At 35.6% G+C, this 25,766-nt stretch overlaps 1 protein-coding gene across 2 annotated transcripts in view; it reads left to right on the top strand.

The window, feature by feature from the left end:
• The window catches only part of KIAA2026 (KIAA2026 ortholog), a 62,688-nt gene that overhangs the window by 13,762 nt on the left and 23,160 nt on the right, over window positions 1–25,766 (top strand). For both annotated transcript variants that reach the window (XM_053932869.1, XM_053932868.1), the window contains exons 4-6: window positions 4,352–4,428; window positions 9,742–9,831; window positions 23,131–23,246. In XM_053932869.1, coding sequence (XP_053788844.1) covers window positions 4,352–4,428; window positions 9,742–9,831; window positions 23,131–23,246 — 283 coding nt within the window. The remainder of the gene's footprint in view (window positions 1–4,351; window positions 4,429–9,741; window positions 9,832–23,130; window positions 23,247–25,766) is intronic.

Consider the following 25,766-nt stretch of genomic DNA (forward strand, 5'->3'; position numbering starts at 1 on the left):
AGTTTAATCTTCAGAAGTCTTCTGGAGACTTTCTGGTGTTGTCAAAACTTTGTCGTGTTGTCTAGCCTGTAGATAAAGGAACAACCTGTTGATCATGTTGAAAACATTAAGTGGGGTATTCCAGCAAGTAACAATGTACTCCATGCATTAAGCTTCAGTACCGCTGCCTTCAGAAACCACTCAGGTTTTATAGGGTTTTGGACATTATTCTGTAAATTAGCAATATTAATGCACTTGTTCAGACCGATTTAGCTCATTTGACTATATAGAAATTTATGCTGTGTCAATATGGAAGCTTCAAAACTCTATAATAATGCTTCATTTTCCATACTGTATCATGTTATATTTTGTAAAAGAAGACCTGTTGGGAGCAAGATAGAAGAGTAGGAGATTAAAAGGAAATAGGATATGTACAGTAGTTGCCAAATCTTTGAAAGACACGAAGTGTGTCTTACAAATCTGTTAATGGAAAGACAACAGGACCTGTTATTTAATTTGAGAACACTGCAGTTGCTGCTAGAATTTAGTGAAAAAAAACCAGAAATTCTTGCAGTTGGACAGGGCTAATTTAACTATATTCTACCATGACAAATACTACTAAGTTAGTGTTTGATATTAAAAACATCTGTTGCCCCATCTGGGATAATGAGACTCTGCTCCATATCGAAGAAAAAAGTTGCAGTCTTATAAAAAATAATTATTAAAATAAGATTTTATTTAAAATTGCACTGTGTTGTCATGTTATAATTTGAAGCATGGATTGACATTGCTTTTGTTCTTCAAGGAGAAGAGACAAGAACTCATATACCATAATAAAAAGTTTTACTAGATCTGTAAAAATGTTTCAATTCTCAAATCACATTGATCCCAAAGTAGAAGAAGTTATAAATAGGTTGTATTGTTCTTGCTGAAGTAATTTACAAGTGTCAAGAACATCTGTGGGGTTTCATGTTTTATTAGTCTCATTTTTATGCCAAAAATAGTACTAGAAGAGATCTGGATTATCTCTTTGTTTCCCCTTCTTCACCCTTAGATGGCAAGACGAACTTGAGATGACTTATGTTTTAGTTATATCTAATCTCCCTAATGAGGTTTTTGGATGCTCATAATTAGTGTTCAGGTCCTAGTTATGTTACTTTGTTAATTGCTATTCACTGACAGTGTCTGTAGCATTTGTTTCAGCTTGAAAGGAAAACCTATGGTAGTCAGATTTTCCCTGGACCCACTGAACTTCTAAGAATTTTCACAGAGCCAACTAAGGGGTTCTTGGTTAATAAAATGTTGACTTCCTATGAACTCCTGTTGGGGGTAAGATGCCTCATAGTATCTTCCACTCTAAACTGAAACCAAACTGAGATATGGAGCCTTTTGGAAAAGGCTGTGTGGAGACATAATTACTGATTATGGCACTGTAAATTGTATATTATGTATATGAGATTCTTAATTTATAAATATTTAACTAAGGTTTGATAAGGTTATACTAAGGTTCTAAGGTTTTTCTTATTGATTGCTTTTAATCAATAAGTAATTTTATTTGTATGTTGAGTATGCTCTGAAAGACACAGTGCACCATGTTTCAAAATGCGATCTAACTACTGTCAGGAACGTTACTTCATCTGCTCAGGAATTAATATAAGCCTTTGAGATAGTTTCTTCATCCAGGATTATGAACAAAAGATCTCTAACAGACCTCGGTGGAGTGATTTGAGAAGTTGCCTCTCACTATTGATTTTGTTATCCCAAGACAGGGTTAGTAGCTGAGTGTTTGTAACCAATTACATAGAAAAGATACTGAAGTTTATTACACAGTTGCAAGTCTGAGTGCTGAGGAGATACGCCCAGAATCATCACATCTCTGGGTTACAAAACTGGATTTTTATGTAGTTAACAAAAATGTACTTCACCTATGTAATACATATGAATTACAGATAACTGCTGATTATGAAAGATTTGGTTTCTGTAACCATTGTTTAAAGCTGAGAAATTATTTTTGGAAAAATAGGTACAAACTTTTTTAAGAGGGAGAAATTATCAGTACTACCACTACAACTTTTTTCTAATATCAATTTTGTATTTTAAAAGGGTGTTACTGAGGTAGAAGATGAATTTGCCATAAGTAGTTTGCTGTATATATTAATTCCCTCCCATGGTACAAGTATCAGTAGGTTTTTTTTTTTCACTTTTCATACATGATGCCAAAAAACACCTACACCATAGGACATCTGCTGTCCAAAAAATGGGAAAAAGACTGTGATGTTGCTCTATACAGATATGTGCTTAGCTCACAGCAGTTACCAGCAATTCTGTAGGTCTTTTGGTACATATGTTCCAACAGATGTGCTTTATGATAGGTCAGACTCTATTTTTAATTAATGAGTAAAGCTCATTTTCTTGTGCTTTTAAAAGGTTTCTTTTAATTCTTGGTCTGTCTGTAACTCTGTATCTTTCCTACTTCATGCTTTTCAGATGCGAGAAAGAAATAATGTGAAGAAAGAAATGTTTATTTTATTTGGGTTTCTAATTATTTATAACTCTTTCTAAAAATTTTCCTCCTCCTTTTCATAAGGATATATACTGGGGAAAAGAAAAATAATATTTCTGTTTAACTGTTACTTGTTGAATTACACTGCATCATACATCATATAGCATTGGATGCTGAAAATAGTCAAGTAAATACTTATTGAAAAATATGTTGAAAGTATTAAAGTAGAATGAAAATTCTATTCTAAACCTATTAAAATTTTCCTTTTTGTAAAGAAGCAAGACAATCTAGCTGCTTTATTTTTTTGTCATTTTATTTCCAGATAATATTTTTAAAAGGGCTATAGCAAGGAGCCACCATGTGACCAGACTTCTTTTTGTCATTTTGTCAAGACAGCTTCTAAGCTCTACTTTAGTTCTTTCAATGAACAGCATTGTTTTCAGTAGTAGCATGCAGCTGTATTCATAAAGCATATAACAAACATGTGGACATTTTTGCCCATTGTTCAAATGTTTGGGTTATTGTTCTAGTAAATAAACTTTTCTCCTTTATCACTTGTTCTCTAATGTGAAATATGTAAGTATTTATTTTTGGTAGTTGAGTGCTCTTTAAGTTTTTAAATATGTTTGGTATGGGTAATTTCTAGGTTGCTTTATTGATTTTAATATAGTTTGATTTTATGTGGAGTTTCAGATCTAGATTCTTCAAGCCCTGTGCCTTGTCCCATAAGTGTGTTTATTTCAGAGTCAGGTAAGATGTTCAGGAAACTCACAGTGTAATAAACTGGAAAAATAGATGGATAGGCATCTATGAATATTTGTATGTACGTGTACATATGCATTTGCACACACTTAAAGCATCTGTTAGGAAGAAGGTTAAGCACAATATTTTCATTAATTTAGTTACTGAATCTGCCTGTGCATGTATTATTACCAAGTGCCTGCAATCATGCTAGTTGACAACAAATTCCATATTAAATTATTATTTTCTCTTTTCGTTTAAACTTTTAAATTATTCTTTGGGACTCCTGAATGTGAACAAGTGATAATGATAGAATGATGGGTTTGGCCTGAGTGAACAAGTTAAAGGTGATCTTGTTTGAATTTACCATATGGACGTAGAAATAACCATGTAAGAAACATTGCTGTCTTGCCTGGCGACATAAGTATTTGATTTGAGAAATGCATATGTTTTGTAAACTCTTATACTGTAGGCAGTAAAGCCCTTCCTTACCTTCACAGAGATTTTTTGTTACATCTGTTTGTATATAGTGCAGCTGCATGTGAAGTGCGTTATAGGAAGTTATTTACCTTCTTCTAAAAATGTTAGGTATTGCCACAGGCAGAAAAAACAAATCAGTCTAATTTCCTTGGTAAATTCAATATGTTCAATCAGGGATTTCTAGATACTAGAATTTCTAGATGCTTGTGTTTTCAGGGTATCTTTTTACTATTAGATACAGATATCCCAGATCCTAATGTGTGATTCTTTAGAGTGTTAGAGAAACAAATCTTGCAGGTAAGATGTTATATTTCTTATGTTTGTGTCTTAAGTTCTGGATTTCACTTCTTTCAGAAGAGTGGTGTCAATGTTACTTTTATGACTTAGATTTTTAGATGCTGTGTTATTGAAACTGTAGTAGACGTTTTCTTCTTTTTTTTCCTTCCACTGCACACAAAAGACTGCAGTACACAGATACTTGTTTGATGCTTGCTTCTGCTGAGTCTAGTTCTGATTCATCATGTTGACATGACTTACTGAAAACCATCTCTTAGTTGCAGTTTAACTTACAAGTCTGGATGTAATTTGATTTTATTGATAAAGTACAATGAACAGCATTATGAAGCTTTTCTCTTTTAATCTTACAAGGAAAAAAATCGTTATCTAAAAAAGCAATCACAAAGAAGAGGAAAAGTGTCATAAAGTCTACCATACCAGAATTTCAGGTAAATTATTTTAATTTTTGTTTTAAGCACTTGAAATCTGAATGTCTATGAAATAAGTCCTTTAGTTTCTGATAGAGACCTTGGAAATACCCACTGAAGCATCTTCTAATTTTAAAAACTTAAACTGATATTTTTGGAAGTATATTTCACCTTCTTGTGGTAGAAAATATTTTACCATTTTTGATGTGCAGCTTGAACACTATTTTCAGTATTGTTTATGATGGCAGATATATCTGTTACAGTATAAAACCTGTAAAACCTAGGACTTGTTAAAGACATTTTTATGGTAGATACAACTGTTAGGGTTAAAATTACTTTGTTTTGTATGAGGTGTGACAGTGGTTCTTGAATTGAAATCTGGATTGGTTAACTGAAGGACTTGCAGAAACTTTATAGGCAACTGTGCTTACCCTGCTTGCAGCTGTTATTCCTTATCAGCATGTGATTTCTAGGCCTCTAGGACCTCTTAGGCTATAAAAAATAACAAGAGTATTAATTATGCTAATATGGCTTTATGGTACTGTAGTAGAAGTGTTACAGTACTTCAATTCTAAATTGCTGTCTATGTATGAAAGGCTGCTTGGATTGAAGTTCTCCTTTGGCTATCTTTTTTTTTTTTTTTTTTCCTTCAGAAAGCAATCTGTGTGAGTTTGACCAGTAAGCTCACATTAAATCATGGCTGTTTTGTAAGACCCTCACTCTGAATCAGTTCATTCCATCATGATCTTGTGTTTCAGATGTAGCTAGTAGAATTTCTTGTGTTAAAATTGGGTAGTAGCAGTCAATATTGAGAGATGAGTGATATTTAAATATACACTGATTTTATCTATATTGTAATGGTGGTGACTAAAATGTTTTTAATAGCTCCAGAAAATAGGTACATGTCTATTTTTTTTTTCCAAGCACATTATCTGCATGCCATGGATATATACAGTTAGTTTAGAAATAATTCTTACATGATTAAACAACTTTTAAGCATTTAAGTAGTCTAGTAGTCTAGGCTAAAACTTAGCCCAACCTTTTAGCTTTAGTAGATAAAACATAAATATATCTAAGTGTATACTTATCTTCTGTAAAACCTTATATTAAACTGTGCAAAATACTTCTGACTCTTTTGATCAAAGCTAGGACTCTCATCTGTTTTAGGTGAGGCTGAGACTGATTAGTATTGAGCAGTTTAAACTTATTAGGGAGCTTTTTAACAACTTAACCTGTCTCTTTCAAGAGGTATGACTGATAGAAGAATCTGCAAATATGAAACCTTTTCTATTTGGAATAATACTAAGACTTTTGGTAGTCTAGTAATTTATGCTTCAATATACTCTTCCCCACATACACAAATGGCCAAACTTTATGAAATTGTGTATTTTAAAAATATTTGTTAAAACAGCTTAGAGCTTACAGGCCCTGTGAGATATGATGGGAGGGCATAACCACAAAAATATTGCTATTCATGTCTGTACATCAGTTCTTTTGAAGTGAAAGTTAATAAATTAGGAAGTATATAGTATGTTTCATGTGCCAGCAGCCTACAAATGTAAAAAAAAACCCCAAACCCAACCAGAAGGCATTTTAGTTTATAAGATTAGGTTCTGTACTTAAGTATAGATCTTCTGAAAATCACTACTTGGTTTTAAAGCCTAGTAAATTAGTACTAATAAGTCTTTTAATATGTGAAGTGACACAAATAAAAATAAATTATTAGCAAAAGTTCAGAAGGTAATAGTGCTACTTAATCTAACATTTAGAATGACATTTTTGTAATATATAGCTCAAGCCTGCTTTGAAAAAATCCCCCAAGTCCTGCAAACAACAACACAAACTCAAATCTAAAGCAGATGCAAATTAAATTCTTTTTACCAAATAAAAATGCACAAAACCCAAATCCTGGTTTTAATATTTTGAGAATTATTGGAGAAGTGGGTTTACAGCTTCATAGATTGTTATTTACTTGTCTCTTGCTTATTATTCTGAGTTCCGAGCTTCTTTTTACTGTTGCTCATTAACATTTTAAAGATGTACAGGAGACACTAATGTGTTTTGACGTTTTTTCCCGGTTTCAGGGTACATTTAGGTTTGGTAACCAGTGCTTCACTTAGCCTTTTCTCGTTTCACCTCATGTACATTCACACATAGCTGTATTGACCTACATGTGTGATAATTAAGGAGAAAAGGAACATGCATGCTCTGTTTCAGTGTGTCTTTAACAATTTCAGTTTTATCATCTATGGTCTATATTAAATGCATATCTCAAGAGGGGACTATCTGGACATTTTCCACATGTAGATGTCAGTGATAAAAGAGCAGCTTCATAGGAAATAGAATTATAATTAACAGTCATTACACAAATAACTTGAAATAGAGCATGAGACCCTGTTGAAGTGAGTTAAGAATCTGCAGAAAGTTTGAAGTTAAGGGGGCAAGGAAAGAGCATCAATGATCTGGGGAATACACTAGGTTCTATGATGCTAAAGAGTTCATTTATAAGTTGATTACAGGAGAGTCCCAAGTTGGAATGGAGCTTGAGCCCCCTGTCTTCCCTTAAAAAGTTCAGGGCAGATTTTTTTTGTCTTTCTTCCTTGAAGTCCTGGGAGTAAGTGAGGATCTTTGGGAGATTACTGAGATCTGAGGTTGCATCATAACATGAAAGTTGAACACTGAATTTGAAATTTTACTCAATATCTGAAGCTTCCACTTCAATTGGAATACAATTGGTATGCAATTGAAAAATAGGATGCTTATTGCCTATGAAAAATAAGTCTCTGTGTAGTAAGTACTGTGCCAGATGTGATGGTGTTTTTGTTGCAGTAAATATGTGCACAACTAATGAGATTACATTAATGTAAACATTTACAGGCTGAATCTTTAAGCCACCGTGTAGTGTTCTAGAGAATAGGATCTAATCTTTCATTCTCTGTGATAATTCAAAATGGAAATATTTTTTCACTTCAGATTATTTTCTTCATGATAGATGATTAGAAGGCATCTTCTTCAGGAACCATATGTGAAACTACCAGTAAGCTATCAAAATGTGACAAAATTATTAGATTATAACATTAATACCTCTTTTTTTTGCCTTCATATTAACTTAACCATTAAAACATACAAAAGAAGTTAGGAGGCAATGTCATTTGCAGAAAATTGAATCGCTAAGTTCTACCAATTACCAGCCATAAGCAAAGAACAGTGAAATATAAATAAGAATCTCATTGGGAGAAATAGCATTTAGAGTCCATATCAAAATGTGTGAAGTACACTACACTTTGTTATTTTCATCACTGTTCTTTTCATCCTTCCTTCAAAGCACTAACTTAATTCTCTAAGATAGGAAATGCTAACCATATGAGAGAATTAGCTTTTTCCCAGTCAGTGTGCATTTTTATTTTCTCATCTCAAATCATACTGTGAATGAAAAAATTGAAGTCTTTTCTTGAACCCTTTTAATAATACTTTTCAGTTCAGTATTGGAGTATTTAAAACACTAAACCAATTTTGACTGTAAATCCTCCAAGCTCAGCTGCTGTTAAACCTTCCTTATTTTATCAGTAGGCAGTTGACACACAGTTACGACCCTCAAATGTACATCTCATTTGATTAAAATTGCCACTAGAGATTTGATTACTCTTGCCTGTCACCCTCAGCCCCAAGGCAATTAAACTTTTTTTATTGGCATTGTTTTTCACATTGATGTAGTTTGAATTGGTCTCATAGGAGAAAATAAAAAGCAACAATAGAATTTATTAACTGAATTGTCAGGTGTATAGTCAAAAAATGGATTATAGTTGTGTAGGGAAAACCTTTATCCATGCCTTTATTGACTTTTGTCAAGGACTTTGTGATGTACTTTTTTGCTTAATAATATAGTATCATAGATTTCTTCACAGGCCGGACACAGACAGTATTTGGCTTCAGTTTATATTTGAGGTATCTGGGACTTCTTCAGTGTGGGACCTAATGCATTTTGAACCTAATTACCTATAGAGTTACCCATTCTGTTTTCTAGGTTAAGAGGGATACCTTTCACAAGTAAATTTTGCATTTGTCTGTGGCAAGACACTGCCAATTTCCTTATTAATTTGATATTCTAAACTTGAAAAATGTGAAAACGGTAAACTTTGATTTGAGTCACTCCATTTCATCAATTATTCAAATGTACACAATGTTGTGAAAATAATGGCACATGTGCACTAGAGGTTTCTGAAATTTACTTTGCTAAAAGTGTTAATTCAGTGTTTTAATAGTGACTAGCAAAAGTGTTTCTTCTAATATGAATTTGCAGAAAATCTAAAACTGCACTTGAGTTTGAAGTAAAAATATGTTGTTATAAACTACTGATTTGGGAAAAATGCTTAGCAGTTGTTTGACAAAAGCATTTTTGTGAGGGTATGTTTTGCATGGGATTTTTAAATTTTATTTTCTTAAATTATTGCAACATGTTTTCAGTAAAAAGGAAAACATGTCCACCTAAGGGTGTTCAGAAGAATCAAGTCTTAATCCAAAAGAACCTAACATCCTAATAATTTCTAGGTTTTTAAGTTTTCACTTGCCTTAGATGATGGTAAGACAAAATATACAGATCACCTTTGTTTGGCAATTTTTTCAAGAAAATAGCATCAATTTTCTGAAAGGAAAAAATATAAAAAAGCTGATTTCTAAAGACAAGAATTAGAAGAATATAATACTTTTTCAAAACATACATTAAGTAGGTAGATTTGGTAGATGACTAGGTTACCTTAGAATCATCAAGGTTGGAAGAGACCTTCAAGATCGTCCAGTCCAATCGTCCACCCAGCACTACTGCTGTCAGCCCGAAACTACTAAACCACATCACCAGATCCAGGTTTTGAATATATCCAGGGATGGAATACTCTGTGTAAGCATATAAAGTTATGTTCAAGAAAAGTTGTACCGAGTGTAATATATTATAAACACAGCATACTTCAAAGCTAGTATACTTGTTTTGCCAGGGAATTGTTTGGTACTCAAAGCTGTTCTAAGTCATCACTGTACTTGAGACAAATTTGGTAGTTGTCATTCACAGAAGTTTTAAGAAAATACCTACATTTTGAAATGGAAGCTTACAGGTAGAGATATGGTTTACGTCTGAAGAATAGGAGTATTTTCTACTTAGATTTTCCTTTTCTCAGCAAGTCCTGATTTTTACTTGGGTTTTTTAATGTTTAAAAATACTATAAGAAAACACAAATCAAATGGTGGCACTACGTAATAACGTGCTTTTAAATTTTATTTAATTTCACTGTACATTTTCCAAGTCCCACATCACCAAGTGTTTGTGTTCATTTGTTTTTTTAGCTTATTTGCACTAATCTTGATGAACTCAGGGAATTAATCACAAAGATTGAGAATGAACTCAAAGATCTGGAGGACATTAAAAAGAAATCGGTATGTGACATTAAAAGCTTTCTCTTGTATTGATATGAAACAGTGTCAGTTACTTGCTGAGACCTGTCAACTGAATTTTTTATGCTCTTCAGTAACTTCGTGAAACCTCTTAAGGTTGATACCTGGAAACTGTAATCTTTCCTCTGTGTGTAATGCTCTGTTCTCAGTGTTTTTATGGTAAGTGAATTCAGTACCTGTGTTAGCACTTCTCCATGCCAAAAGAAAATATAGATAGTGGTAATACCTTAGAATGAGTAGTTCATCTCCATTAAACATGTGACTCTTTTGTCCTGAGGACAAGTTCTTACCAACAAATAATTACAGGATAAAATTCTCATATCTGCCTATGCAGTGTTGATCAGAATTTCTAGTGAGCTAGAATTCTTAATTCCTCTTTTTCGCATGTGTTGTTAAAATCTACTATGTTTAATATTTATTGAAGGAATTTGTACCAGAAAGCATGCTATCTGGCTTTTGATATCAGATTGAGATACAAATTTTACCTATATACACTGGATCACTGAGTCTGTGCAACTGGAAACCTCAAAGGAATGACAAGAGAATCCAGCATGCCTTTTGTAGAAGTCAGTGATTCTTATTAAAATGGTAGATGGGTTTAAATACATGAATAGTAAGCTCTCTACAGAACTCTTACTATTTTTTTCATTGTAGTTCTGTTTGTTGAACCTTTAGTAGGCACTTCTATGGTGGCATTTCTATGAAAAAAGAAGTAGTTAGAAGTCTTGATTTTTCTATGTTAGAAATCAGGCTGCTTTTAATTCAAGTGAAAGTTTATAGTCTAATGAAGAATCAATATATTCTTAAGTTATTTCAGTAGGGGAGAGAGCTATGGTAGAAGAGAGACAAATAAGTTAGGCTTCTGAAAGACAAGTATCAGTGCAATTAGCTTAATTGTTAATGTGGGCAAAGGAGTAATACCAGCCTAATCTTGAAATTATTCTGTAGTTGCTAAATTGTAAACTGGTTTCATCATAAGAATGCCAAGAGGTTATCAGAAAGACTATGTCAGCAATAGGCTAAAAACCCAAAAGTTAGAGTATAGATATGCTAAATAGCATATAGAGTATATTGATATGCTGCAGCATATCAATAATCTTAGTGTAGGTGAGACTTTCAGTCTACTAGTAAAACTGTAGGAACATGACTTCTTCAAGGGTAGACAAATGCTAAATATGTCATAATTGCACTTTAAACTGAAATCTGATAATGTCATTATCTAAGTAAGTTATATGACTTCAGCAGGAATACTATGTTTAGTTCTAATTGCACCATCTCAAAAAACCCAAACAGTTTAGTACAGGGGAATTAAGATACAATTCATTCAGCATTCAGTAGTTGTGAAGTAAGGACAATCTTCTGTTGTGTCTTTATAGACCTATCAGATCATGACTCTGTGTCTCTAAACACTTGTGTTGTTAGAAATTTTATATAAAGAAAAAGGGTTAGGATTAATTGCTGATGAAGTGGTTATAAGGAAACAGTAAAGTGAGATACTAGTTTTGAAAAAAATATTTATCAGGGAAATGTTATATTTACCTTTTAAACATTCAAATAGGGAAGTGTTAAATTAGGTGAATAGTCATAAATCTGAACTTGTTAAAGTGAAGTTTTGCTTTGTAAGGAAAGTCTTTAGGATTTCATTTTTGAAGTCTAACACCATGTGTCATTATGTTTGATGTCAGAAAAACTGGAGAAAATGCAGACTTTCGTTCTTCAGCTCTAACCAAATGACAGTGGCAGTATCAGAAGCATCCAGAATTGAGTTTGTCCCATGTTTTTGAAGTGCATATTCTGTTAAGTAAAACAATTTTCTAATTTGACAATGGAAATCTGACCTAATGTGAAAGTTTATTTTAATGATCGCACTTACATGCTGTTCATTGACTTCTTTCTTGTTTTAAGTGAAAGATTATGATGTTCTTACTACTTCATGGTAATTTAATATTGATTTTTGTTTGCAATAATGACCCGAGTGAAGCCATAGGAATCTTTCTTCTTCACAACTAACCTCCTTGGTAATTTCAGATGTAGTTGCTAGTGCATGCTACTGAGAAAAACCTTCAAGGCAAGCTTTACTGTTATGTTAAATGTGAACGGATTTTAGAAGTACAGCTTATTTAACTTTAAATTGAGACTTTCAAGTATAACCTTTTCTTAGTTGTGACCTCCCTTTTGTTACATTGAAGACCGTTCTAGAGTATGTATAAGGAATTCCTTCTCCAGAACTTGGAAGTAATGGAGACTATAATGAAAGAGCTGAGCTACAGGGACTTTTTAGTCCCTTTATTCATTTTTAGTATGAATAAACTTACACTATTTTTCCTCATTTTTGTAGCTAGTTGGACCGGTTGTATCTGATACTTTTCACAACATTAACCTGAGACAACAAATCACATGACATATTTTTGTTTGGCAAGTTAAAAAAATTAGAATAGGGTTGTGTAATAGAAAGTGATGGATAATTTTACGTTTGGGCATTTCTACAAGTTTCTTTTACAGCAATAAAATAACAAACCTGTTGGAAAGTATTTTCACTGTTTGGCTGATTAAAACAGTTTGGTTCTCTACTTTTGTACCTGTATTGTCTCTTGAATTAGCTGTGAGTAGTATTTTTCCTTTTAAAAAGCCTTGTGCTTTTTCTTGATTTCTGGTGAGAAATGATGAGATTTGCTTTGTGCTAGTTTGCTGTGTCTGTTTAGAGTGGAAAATTAAATTTGACCTAAATTTTTAAATTTTGAAGAGTTCAACTCTGTACTTGAACTCCAGACACAGTTCTGAAGTGATGCTGCAATTTCACATATGCTTTCAACTGACATAAGCCAAAACTGCTGCCAAGTAAATAGTTCCTACCCCCTGTGTCTCTGGAAGCTTCTGTTTTCTGTGCCATCCCGTGCAAGAGGCTAGCAAAATTCTGTTGCATGGTTAAAGTTAGATTGTGATATACCTAACTACTTATTTCTGCTGGTGAATTGTTTGTAAGCCAGAACAGTTTTCTAATGTAATTTATCATGGAGTTGCACAAATACCTATGCTTGTATTCTGCTGCAGGTTAAGTGGTCATTGTAAGAACAGAAATGTCCATATGCAGGCAAAAGAAAATGGGACTGATTTTGAAGTTGTATGTGATACTATTATCAGGGTGCTCTAAAAAGTCTGTTCCTTCAGGTCCTGAACAATTCCTCTCCTTACCACATATCCAGAGGAAGAGGAGAAATCTGTCAGATTTGCTATTGTTCCTAACTTAATCATCAGGAAATAAAGGAAGGAAATATAAATATAAGGAAATAATGTGAAAAGTGCAGAAAGGGGACTTAAAGGACTTAAAGTTTAATGTTTTGTGCACTGCCTAGTGATACCTTAAGTAATGTCTAAGAATGTCTTCTAGCTCTTGTATATTGCTTAGGACATGTGACACTGCATCCTTTAATTTTTAAAACTGTAGTAATAGTTGAATCGATAGAAAAAGCCCAGAATTTACAGCAATGAAAATTAGATTCTAGTAGAAATCAGGTCTCTTTTGTTGCTAATACTTATATAATAAGGTGTGGGTAAAATTACAAGCAGTCAGTAAAGTAGAAGAACATACTGGCTAAAAATTTGATTGATATTTTATTGAATTTTTAGCTCTTGTTTGTTTTTTGAAAATTTATACTGCATATATAATATTCATGGCCATTTGTTGAATGTGAGCCCCTAGAAATTTCCTATAACTAGCAAATTGACCAAGATATTCAAAGTAGCTTAATTCCACACTTGCAGTTTTGTTGCTGAAAAAATAATTTTTGACAAACACACTTGATAGGGAAGCATTTTGCTAGTATATTTAGAATCACATAAAGACTTCAATCTAATATAGAAAATTTCTTTTATGAGAAGAGGCAGTAAAGTAACGCATTCTGTCAGATCAGTACACAGGATAACAACTATCAGTCTCTGGCATTTTGGATCCCACTTTTCTCTAGATCTTCTCTGTCTGGTCAGATCAGTGGCACTTGCAGTGTGAATGGAAATCTTCTTACTGCCTTTCAGATAATCTGCCTCTCATGTGATGTGAAGGATTTTTTTTGTGTGCGTGAAACTGTTAATTAAGCTGCTTAGTTGGTCAGTTGTACGTACGTAACTGTTGCATATCCTAGCAGAATTTTTTATTATTATTATTTTTTCAAACCCTACTTGACATTGTGTAGAATGAAAGTGACAGGACTGCAGGTGCTTGCATATAATAATGAACTTAGGGCTTTTTTGCAGATGCTAGCTGAATTTTCAGTAAAATTAATGGAGTTTTTAACATGAACATGGAAAGATTTCTTGTTTACTGATGTGCAAGACTTTATTTTGGTAGCACTGTTGGATTTGAATCATGCCCTCTAAGCCTGATGGATAAATGCATAGCTGTGTAGGGGGCAAGAAAGGAGACTGGAGCCCAGGATTCCCACAGTTAAGCTGAGATGGTTAAAACGAATAATGGGCAGTACCTTACTGAGAAGGAGACTGCATCATCCCTAGAGAGAGAGAAAAGTCAGACAGAGGTTAAGGGAAGGAGAATTACTTAGTCAAAGGACCCCCGCCAAGGTAACAACTAATTGTGGTTTGGAGAAAAAGCTTTTTTGTTTGCAGAGGTCTATAACGCCCTGATGTTCTTGACTTAATAGCTAAAAAAGTTAAATCCTCCCTTTTAAAGGTCTTGTGTTCTGCTATTGTTCCTGGAGCTTATACTGAGTTGGTCCCATGGGGTTGAATGCCTTTGTCTATCTTTGGAAATGGGTATTTGTTCTAGCAGGGGAGTCAAAAGGCCTGAAAGGAAACTGAGGTTTTCGGCAGCATTAAGTCACCTGCAGAAATACATATTTCAGAGTACACCTGAAAATTTAAAGTGAAAAACCCACTGGTTTAGGTCAGAAATACTTAGAACTTCAGACAAATTAATTTGTGGGGCTATTTAAAGGAGTATATTGATCCAGGGTGGAACATACTTCCCTTGTCTGTTTTTTTATGAGATTCCAAATAAGCTACTATTAAATTTGTTCATGAGGTCTAAGTATCTAACCTACGAGACTGCTTTCTGAGGTTTTTCTTTTGTTTCTACATTTTATTTTTAAAGTATGTTAATACATGGAAAAAAATAATGCAAAATGCTTAATTTTAAAAGTTTATAAAATACTCTCTCTCTGTTCAGTGAAGAAATAAGAAATATTGTCACGTGTTTGAAAATGTTTGGCAGGGAAACCATGTTTAGCCAAGAATCTAAAGAGCTTCCCTTCAGTAGAAACTCATGTAATCATTAAAAATAGTTTAGGGTTCTTACTAATATTTTAGTCATTCAGACCTCAACTTGCCAGCAATTAAGTGGAAAAACCTACTGTGTCTTCTCATTTGTGGCCTAGGGAAACATTTTTATTATTGGGTTAAATCTTATTCCGTTTTTATTCAGAGGCTGACTTCCTCTCCCCTTTCCTGCCTCCTCTTCTCCTGATCACTTCCTCCCTCCCCAGTGAAATATATGCCATGCTTGGGACTTTTGCATGTAAAGGGTTTTCAGTTATACTTGTTTTCATCAGCATTACTGTATTGACATAGATGTACACACAGACAGTAAATACTATAATCTGAGAAATCTGTGTATGTGCAGCCATTTGCAGGTTCAAACTGCAGGAAAAGTAAGCTACAATAAAAGAGAAACCAAGGGTGTTAGTAGATGCACTTCAAGTCTTGCAGGTGAAACATTTTCTTTTAATTTGAGCTTAGTTTCTCTGTTAGTATGTATCTTCATCTGTTACATATCTTACATACTCTCTTTTTAGGTCCTTATCCTGAACACTTGATTTATACTTTAGTCACTTCGAAATACTGTTAATTGCTTCTCTATGTCTTGCCTGCATCTCTTGAAAACACTAATATGAGCGCAGAATACTGAATTTTGAGACAGATATTTACACATTTACATCCATGCAGCTTCTTGTACTTCTGAGGACAGATTGAAGATGTGGAGCATTTGTAATATTTAGTTGTATAACATAAATAAATAAGGCCAATTTTAGGCTTCAACCTTTGAAATCTTCTCCACAATATTTGTCTTCTCTGATATTTTTAACTTGGGCTTATCTCACTAGCGTTCAATATTTTTTCCCAGTCACAGTTTTTCTTAGCTTCTCCAGTTTTCTGTCTTTATTGTTTACTTTTTTCACAACTATTTTCTCTTGATCTTTCATGCATTTCTTTGTGTGACTGACTAAATCTCCAATAAATGTATTTTATTGGAGAAGCTTTCTTTAAACCATTTTTGCCATATACCTTTCTGCAGTTCCAAATGTGAAAGTGTGGGTTCTGTATCAGAGATGAATGTGTACTCATACATTTTTGTCACAGAAATACTACTGTGTATTCAGAAGATTTCACAACACTTTGGATATTGGTCAGTTAGTATATTGTTTTGAAGAAATAATTCAAGGCATTCCTGTCAGCTCACAGTACTAGCAAAACAGCTGCTTTTAAGACACTCATCTGAAGAATACAGAAACACTTGTATATCCAGAGTTAAGAAGAGAAAAATACTCAGATATATGAGAGGGAGTGTCATGGTTTGATGCTGGCGCAATGCCAGCACCCCCCATGAAAATACACCTTCCCAAAATAAATGCTGTGAGGTGCGATTAGGAAAAGAGCAGAGCAGGCCCAAGGTTAGAAATAAAGGAAAAAGACTTTATTAAGCTACTTCTAGTATAAAAGACACACACACTAAATCCAGGATGAAAACCCTCCAAAACACTCCTCCTCCCCCCACCCAATTTCCAGCAAACCACAGTGAGACACCACCCGGAATTCCTGATCAAGTTGCCACCCTTCAGATAATCAATACTCAGTCCATCAAGGGAGAGGGAAGTCTCTCTTGCACCACAGACCCCCCAGGAAACACAATTGCCACCTCCTGTGTTTCCATGTCACACATGGCAACTGCCCAGAGAAAATCTGCTAGTGTGACACTCCCCTTTCCATGTCACAGTGCTCTCACCACTGTGCATGGACAGACTGCTCATAGGGCTCCTTTAAGGGTGCTTTGCCACAGACCAAAAGAGACAACAGTTCAGTTTCTCATTTTGGGACCACAGTGCCCCCCATTTCTTCTTCCCCTGGGGCCGAGGGTCTCAAGAACAGAGATCATCTTCTTCCTGAAGACTGAGGGCATCACCACACCCTCCTCAGCTTTTCTCTGTTCTTGCCATTCCTGTGTTGGTAGTTGCTGAAGCATGTCTCTTGGCTCACCATTGCATCCCCCTAAAAATGCAGTCTCTGTTGCAGGAGAAATTGGTTCAATCTATGGCTATCAAGAAACGTCCAGCCACAAGCCACTCCATCATTTCCTCCCACCTAAAAATTTCTTCTTCTAACATCTCAGATCCCAGAGTGTCTCTCTTCTACTTCAAATCGAGGAGGAGTAATATTTTACAAAGCCTTCATTTCCCAGGAAAGGGTTAAAAGTCTCAGACTCCCCAGAGGACTGAAAGCTTTGCTGGGCACCTTCCCCCACTTCTCCTTCTCCTCTGCCAGCAAATTCCAGGTGCCGTCAGGCTCTCTGTCTCTTTCCCTCGGCGGGGGGGGGGGGGGGGGGGGGGGGGGGGGGGAAGGGGAACAAAGGTATGTCAATTTCTCTCCACCCTTCAGTCCACAGGGGGCTGGCCCCGTTCCAGTCCTTCAGCCCCTGGCCTACCTCTCCCAGGCCACATGGCTTCCCCTCCCCCACCCAGCTGGGCAGGGGAGAGTCTGCACTCTCTGACCAGAACCAAAGAGAGAGTTCCCCTGGGAATTCTTGCTTTTAACCCCCTGTGTTCTTAGAGGTGTGTCCATGCCTTCAGTGGTCACTCCAGGTGCCAATATCCAAACCCGACCACTGATTGGTTTGACCCCAACTTTCTGAAAAAAATCACTTCCGTGTCAAACCACGACAGGGAGTTAAGTACAACTTAAAAATCATAGATGTTTTGTAAACATCTGTTGTTTAAGATCTTTGTTTAAGATACTACATACATCCATTTTCTTTGTAAGTTCCAGAGGTGTAAGTTAGTTGATAACTTTGAAGTTCTTCTAGTGGAGGAGTAAAACGTGACAATTCAGTGCTGGATAATTTCACTGTTCACAGTAAGCTCATGTTGATAATAAACTTTCTCTTGTGTTTTTGTGGTTTATGTAATTTTTTTATATTTATATTTTTTTCTAAAAAACGTGGTATATTGATCAACACTGATGATTGTATAGTAATTTTGGCTAAAGAAAATTAAAACGTAGCTAAAAATCTGAATGAAAACCATTTCATAGTAATGAACTAAATCAGGAGACAGTCTTGATAGCAAGAAATGTATTGCACTTAGTTTTGGTGTTGTTTTTGTTAGTTTTACTTTATTTGCTTATAGTAGAACGAAGAGAATATGAGATCATTTTAGGATATAGCTTGGTTTGATCAGATATTTAGGTCATGGAAGTGCATGCTAGAGTCAGGACTTCTCATTAGTTGCTGGTAAATGCTCAAAGATAAAATTGATTAAGAGATGTCATAAGTGAATTTGTTTTATAATTTACTACAAGTCATTATTTCTGCTTAATCCCAGTCTTCAAAGATTATCAGAGGTTGGTTAGCTGTTGATATATATTTATAATGTTCAGAATGATGTTGCTGAAAGTAAAATGCTGAAAGATACTGACTCACAGGAGCTGTTGCTGTAGAAGGTAACTAAGCATTTTCAAAATTAAAACACTTTCAATGATAGATGAGTTTACATAGTATGAATACATGATCTTGTCATACATTCTTATTCAGTCAAAACTGGAAGTGCCTGAAATTGTAGTATTTGGCCCATAAATTAGTTATTAAGAACATTCAACATTAATCTGTATATGATTTGAAAAAGCTACTGATCTCTTTTCTTTAGGTATCTGTTGTCCAAAGCAGCTGGAGATCACCAACTCCCTCTCTGTTTGACATCACTAGAAAACGCTAGACTGGTGATGTCACACATACCACAGAACCCCGCAGCAGAATGGAGCAGGCCTATTAAGGGTAAGTTTTCCCTTCCACCACCACCCCTTTTCAACAATATTGCATAGTTTTATAAGATTATTAATTTTCTTTACTTTATGTCCCTGGGATATAATGTAAAGATTACAGACAATCTTATAAAACTGCATAATATTGTGGTGTTGTGTGTGTGTGTTTATTTAAAAGCAAAACAAAAACTCATATAAAAAGCTCAATCCTTACCCCATGTATCAATATCCTGGCTCCAGTCTGCTTTGGGGTTCCATGATGAGTATGCCAGAATAGTGTATGTTGGGGCATCGATCACAGAGAGTGGAGTCAGCATTTCCTGGCTGCTCTGGATGTCAGAAACCTTATTTTAAAAGGTAAGTTTTCAGTTGAATGTGTTGAATGTCTCTCTGCATTTAAATGGAAACATTCAGCCCATTTGTAAAATGTATTTTTACTGTGTTTGCATTTTTGAAATTTACTTGTAACTTGACATAGCCTAAAGTCACATTTTATACTTCTCTGTCTAGTCCTCTTCCTGTGTTAATACCTTATATTGTGTTTCCAGAAAAAAATAGTGTCTTGTTTGTCACTAATTGGAACAAGATGGTAATTAAATTCTGTTTAATATCATTCTCAGTGATCTGGACAAGGGCACCCTCAGTCAGCTCACAGACAGCACCAAGCTGGGTGGGAGTGCTGATCTGCTGGAGGGCAGGAAGTCTCTGCAGAGGGATCTGGACAGGCTGGATCATGGGCTGAGGCCAGTGGTGTGAGGTTCAACAAGGCCCAGTGCTGGGTCCTGCCCTTGGGTCACAACAACCCCAGGCAGTGCCACAGGCTGGGGCAGAGTGGCTGCAGAGCTGCCCACAGGAAAAGGCCCTGGGGGTGCTGGTGACAGCAGCTGAACATGAGCCAGCAGTGCCCAGGTGGCCAATAAGGCCAATGGCACACTTCAAATCCTGTGTTCAGTTCTGGGCCCCTCACTACAAGAAGGACATTTTGGTGCTGAAGTGAGACCAGAGAAGGGCAGTGGAGCTGATGAAGTGTCTGAAACATAAATCTTGTAAGAAGCAGCTGAGGAACCTGAGGGTGTTGAGCCTGAAGAAAAGGAGGCTCAGGAAAGACCACAGCTGCCTGAAAGGAGTGTGTAGCCAGGTGGAGGTTGGCCTCTTTTCACAGGGAACAAGTGATGTATGTTTCATACCTTTTGAGATCCAGCCTGAACCTCCTAAGCCTCAGTTTGTAACTGATCTCTTATAATATATAGTTTGGTATTTTTGAGAATTTACAACACAGATATTTGTGAAAACAAGTGTGTTATCTATAGAAATTAGTGGGCAGCTATGTAATAGGTAGTTAAGTCATAGCTTTATCAAATATTGATTTGCCTTTCTCCCCTCTGAACAAAAGACAAACACAGGACTTTGTCACAGTATCAAATTGCATATGAAAAGAAATGCTAAATTTCGTTGTGATGGATCTTAAGATTATATAAATGTTTTTAATGTCTCTTTTTACTGTTTAATATTTAAGGAATAATAACACCTAGCATTTATGTGTTTGCACAGAAAATCAACTAAACGACAATCATTTAAGAGAGGAGTTTTTTTATTTTTTATTCCAGCCTTTTTTGGCCCATACTGTTCTGTCCTGACTACTTCTGAGGAAAAAAGATTCTTCTCATGGCTAAAATTTGTTCAGGCTTCCATTAACAGGTTTATTGTCAATTCTAAAACCCCACTAAGAAAAATAAGTAACTGGGACAAAGGGAAATAATTAATCTATGGTTTTTAAAACTATGTTGCTATAAAATTTTCATTGAAATTACTTAGAAGTATGGTTCCTCTTTGCCTGTTTCTCCCTTTGTTGAGGTCATTCTGAAGAGTTGCACAGTTCTCTGGGGTATTGGCCACTGCTCCAGCTTTGTGTCATTGGTGAACTCACTAAGAAGGCATCTGCCCCTTCATCCAAGTCACTGATGAACAAGTTAAAGAATACTGGACCAGTACTGAGCCCTTGGGGACATCACTAGAGACAGGTTTCCAACTAGAGCTGCTCATCCTGTAGAATTAGGGGGCAGGAAGTGGCTAGCGTTTTATGTTTGTTTTTGTAAGCAGAGAGAAAGTAATATGTGTTTTTCTGTGAAGTATTAATGAAGTCAGTGAAGTGTTGAAGTCTGTTCTTGACTAAACATTATACATGTGCTGGCTGCCTAACAGTTGCTGCTTCAAATTTATTTAGTGATCAGCTGACACTTATCTTTCTCATAAATACTCTTTTTTTCTACTTAAGCCAAGATCTTAGCCTTATTTAAAGACAAATTAGGCTCAGAAACTAATAATTTCTTGGGGTTTTTACTTTGCAGTGATTTTTCATATCTTTTTAATATTACATTTTCACACATTTTCTTTGCTATATCAAATGCATGTACAGCATTTCTTTTTCACAATAGTAGTAGCATTGTTTATTTTTGCTATTTGATTTTTGTTTTGAGACAATGCACTAATGCTCTGTAGTATATAAATACATTATTTTAAAACAGTCTGCAAAATGTTTTGTTTACCTTACAAGAGAAATAAATCTGTGCATGTAATATTCTTTTGTATGTTAACAATTAATTCTGTTGAATGTTGACTTTAAGAGATGATACCAAATGCCCTCATAGACTACAGTACACACAGGGTCTGTTTTTTGTTGTAGTGATTAGTGACAGGTTTTATGCATGTGACTGGCCACAAGCGAAGGAAATTATAATACAGTTTACTGGCTTGTCTGTGTGTTCAACACTGATCATTATATGGTAATGTGGCATAATGATCCTACTTAAAATCTTTGCTTTTGAATGAAGGTACCTGTCTTACCTTGAAGAATGAAGGTAACTGTCTGTTTTGTTATGTAACATGTAAATGGTTATCTATAAAAAAATAGATACCTGGTCTTCAAACAAGCATTCAAGCTGAGTGATCTTGCTGTACATAGAAGAGATCTGCTGAAATGTGTAGAGAGAAATTGTCCGAAGTCCTTAGGAAGATCATTCTTTTAGACTGACGAAAGGCAGCTGTGACAAGCTTTATCTAGAATTTTCCTGTCTTACCTTTATTGGTGTGCTAGACCACAGGAAGTTGTGAAGGATATGTGCACTATCAAAACTAAATATATATACGAAATAAGTAAGTGCTCGAGTCTTGCTTCTTTTTCTTGTAGAACCATAATGTCTTTAGTGTTTTACATCTTCTCTGACTAGTCAAGGCAAAAATCTTAATTTAAATAAAATGCACAGAGTTGACAGAGTGGCAGAAGTACTATACCACATCTCTTTTATAACATTTTTCAGCCTTTTATGCAATGAATTACAGAATAAAGTTTTGGAAAGAAATATATACAAGGGGTATGTGTGAGTGTTAAAGGGTGTGTTCTGCAGCACCATGGCCAGCATGGTTGTCATTTTCCAATGTGTTCTCTCCTTATTCAGACTTTCTAGATTTAAGAAAACATGAATATAAGATTACATATATCAGTTTTTTAAATAAAACTTTTAAATATATGTTTGAATTAAAAGCTTAAAGGATTTCATGTTGGAAAATTGGTCTTTGCTGCATAGTCTGTTGATTCATAAAAGATGAATTTGCTAAACTTCTCTTAAAAAAATATCATTTTTTCTAGAACTTTTAATCAAATTCAACAGAAAAATTTTGGGATTTTTATCCTTGAAAATTGTAGTAAGGTTTCTTTTGCAAATACTAATGTTATAATTTATACCACTTCTCTTAAATGAGATTATGGTGCAATTTTCTGTAAAAATTTTAACTCAGAAAAGTGTACATATGTGGGGCTTTTTTATTATTCATTTTATTTATGATTATTATATTATTATTTTTTTATTATTTTATTATTCAGTTTTCCCTGAACTGAATGGATTACTACCCATGTTAGTTACTCATTTAAATAATTTTAAGCACATGGTGTCTTTGTAGAGTCCTGTTTCAATTTTAATTTTGACCTGTAAAAAGTGAGCATCTTTGCAGTATTACTTTTCCAACTAGTACATTATCCCTCTGTAGTATTAAAATAAAAGTAATAATGTCCTAGATAGATGTAACTCTGGAAGAGTAGATGTAACTCTGGAAGTTTCTAATCTTTTCTTCCAGCTGTTTTCCTGGATATGCTATATCCACATACCAAGATTATTGTAGTACTAGTACAATCTAACAAGATTTAGGTCTAATGCAATGATAAATAAATGGAATTTTTGTTTTCAGGGAAGATGGTTCCACCGGAAGCAAGCAGTAAAGGAATTGCATGGTACATTGTTACGACTGCTTAACGAACTGTTACCATGGGAACCAAAGCTAATTAAAGCATTTCAAAGAAACAGGTAATTACCTGCTTTTTTTTTTTTTTTTTTTTTCAAAAACGGTGCATGGGATGAGAAACAGAACCAAATTCACCATTTAAATACTGATCAATAAGTTGGCTTCTTAAATAAATAAAACTAATATAGCTTGAGGAGAGGAGAGAGGCGCTGGCAGTACTTTAGTTGGAAGAAGTATCTTATATTCCAGAGTTACTGTCTCCAAAAAAAATGGACCTTAATTCAGTAGCGTTTTTTTCCCTCTAAAACACTGTAGAATCATTAAGCATGCTGATCAATAGTATGTTGCAAGACAGCTAGGATTTGTATTTCTGCTTATTTGGTTAAGAAATGCTGAAAACCTTTCTCTAGAGAGCTATATCAGGTCTTCTTAGAATACTCTGACTACTTACTATGTAAAGCTACCTAAATTAACTATTAATGAATTGCTCCAAGAGCAATTCTTGATACATTGTTTTGAGGTCCTTGTAATGCAGTAAATTAGAAATGCATCTGTAAAGAAGTATGTCAGAGGAATATGAGTGAAGTAGTAACAGGTTTAAATCTAGTAAAGTGCAAGTATTAGTAACAGTGAAGGTACTACTCTGATTATAAACCATGGAGAGAGTAGATACTGTCTTGAAGCTCAGTGCCATTCTTGCCTCTTAACTGTACAGCTGTTGCTATAATTGTACTTTAGTTTTGCTATGTAGACAATTAAAAAGCAAGAAATTATTAGAGGCTTGAACTCTGTGACAAAGGATAGGGAAAGAGAATTCTTAAATGTTGAGTGTGAAGGAAGCAAGTTACACTGCTTGTGGTGCAGAGCTAATGCAGGAAAGGGTAAAAGGTGTTATGTTTAAAAAAACACATAAACATAACACCAAAGATACTAAATTAGTTCCTCGGTAGCTCATTTCGTGAATATCATCCTTGAATTAAAATTCTTTTTTGGAAATTTGGGATATTGTTGAATATTTTGCTTTCAATAAAGGACCCAAGTACAAATTTTGGTTTTACCTATTCCTTTTTCTTCTCATTCCTGTTCATTTTCCTTAGCTGTTAATTTCTTCCTGTCTTTCACAGTTTAGAATCCTTCTGGAGATATGGCAGATAGTACTACTGTCAGGAAGAATTTAGTTTTCCAGTATGTGAAGTTTACGATTTTACCCTTTTTGTAAGTTCTGTTGTGGAATGGTTTGGTGCTCAGTATTCTTGTCTGTCAAATCACAGAATCATAGAATGGTTTGGATTAGAAGGGACCTTAAAGACCATCCAGTTTCAACCCCCCTGGGCAGGGGCACCTTTTGTAAAACAGGTTCCTCAAAACCCCAACTAATCTGGCCTTCCAGGGATGGAACAACTTTTCTGGACAACCTGTTCCAGTGCCTCACATGGTTGCACTTCAGAATTTCTTCCCAATTTCTAATCTAAACCTACTCTCTTTGAATTTGAAGCCATTCCCCCTTGTCTTCTCACTACAAGTTCTTGAACAAGTCTCTCTCTCTTGCTTTTTTGAAGGCTCCCTTCATGTTCTGGAAGGCTGCAATTAGGTGTCCCTGGAGGTGCCTCTTTTCCAGACTGACTAATCTCTCAGTCTTTCTGCACAGGAGAGGTGCTCCATCCCTCTGTCAGCTTGGTGGCCTCCTCTGGACTCACTCCAACAGGTCCATGTTCTTCCTGTGCTGGGACTCCAAAGCTGATGCAGCACTGCAGGTGGGGTCTCAGCAGAGCAGAGCAGAGGGGCAGAATCCCCTCCCTGGCCCTGCTGCCCACCCTGCTTTGGATGCAGCCCAGGACACATTTGGCTTTCTGGGCTGTGAGTGCCCATGGCTGGGTCAGGTCCAGTCTCTCACCCACCAGCACCCCCAAGCCATTCTCAGCAGGGCTGCTCTGATCTGTTCATCCCCAGCCTGTACTGGGACTGGGGGTTTTCCCAACCCAGATGCAGCACCTTGCACTTGGCCTTGTTAAAACACATGAGATTTTCCCATGGACCCATTTTCAAGCTTGCCTAGGTCCCTCTGGATGGCATCCCATCCTCTAGGTTTGTCAGCTACACCACTCAGCTTAGTGTCATCTGCAAATTTGCTGAGAGGGCCCTCAATCCCTCTGTCTATGTCACTAGCGGTGGTATTAAATAACTGGTCTGAGTATGGACCCCGAAGGGAGACCATTTGGCACTGATATCCATCAGGATTCTGTGCCATTGACCACTATCCTCTAGATGCCACCATCCAACCAATTTCTTATCCACCTAACGGTCTGCTTATCAAATCCCAATGTCTCCAATTTAAGAGACAAGGATCTTGTGGGGGGACCATGTCAAAGGCTGTACAGAAATTCAGATAAATGACAGCTGTAGCCATTCCCTTGTCCACTGATACAGTCAGTCCATCCTAGGACATTGAATTTGTCAGGCAGGACTTGCCCTTGGTGCTGCTGTGCTGACTGTCCCAAATCACTTCCCTGTGCACAGGTTAGCACAGTTTCTAGGAGGGTCTGTTCTATGATCTCCCTCACCAGAGATAAGGCTGACAGGTC

This window comes from Vidua chalybeata, chromosome Z (assembly GCF_026979565.1).
Source record: "Vidua chalybeata isolate OUT-0048 chromosome Z, bVidCha1 merged haplotype, whole genome shotgun sequence".
Lineage (NCBI taxonomy): Eukaryota > Metazoa > Chordata > Aves > Passeriformes > Viduidae > Vidua > Vidua chalybeata.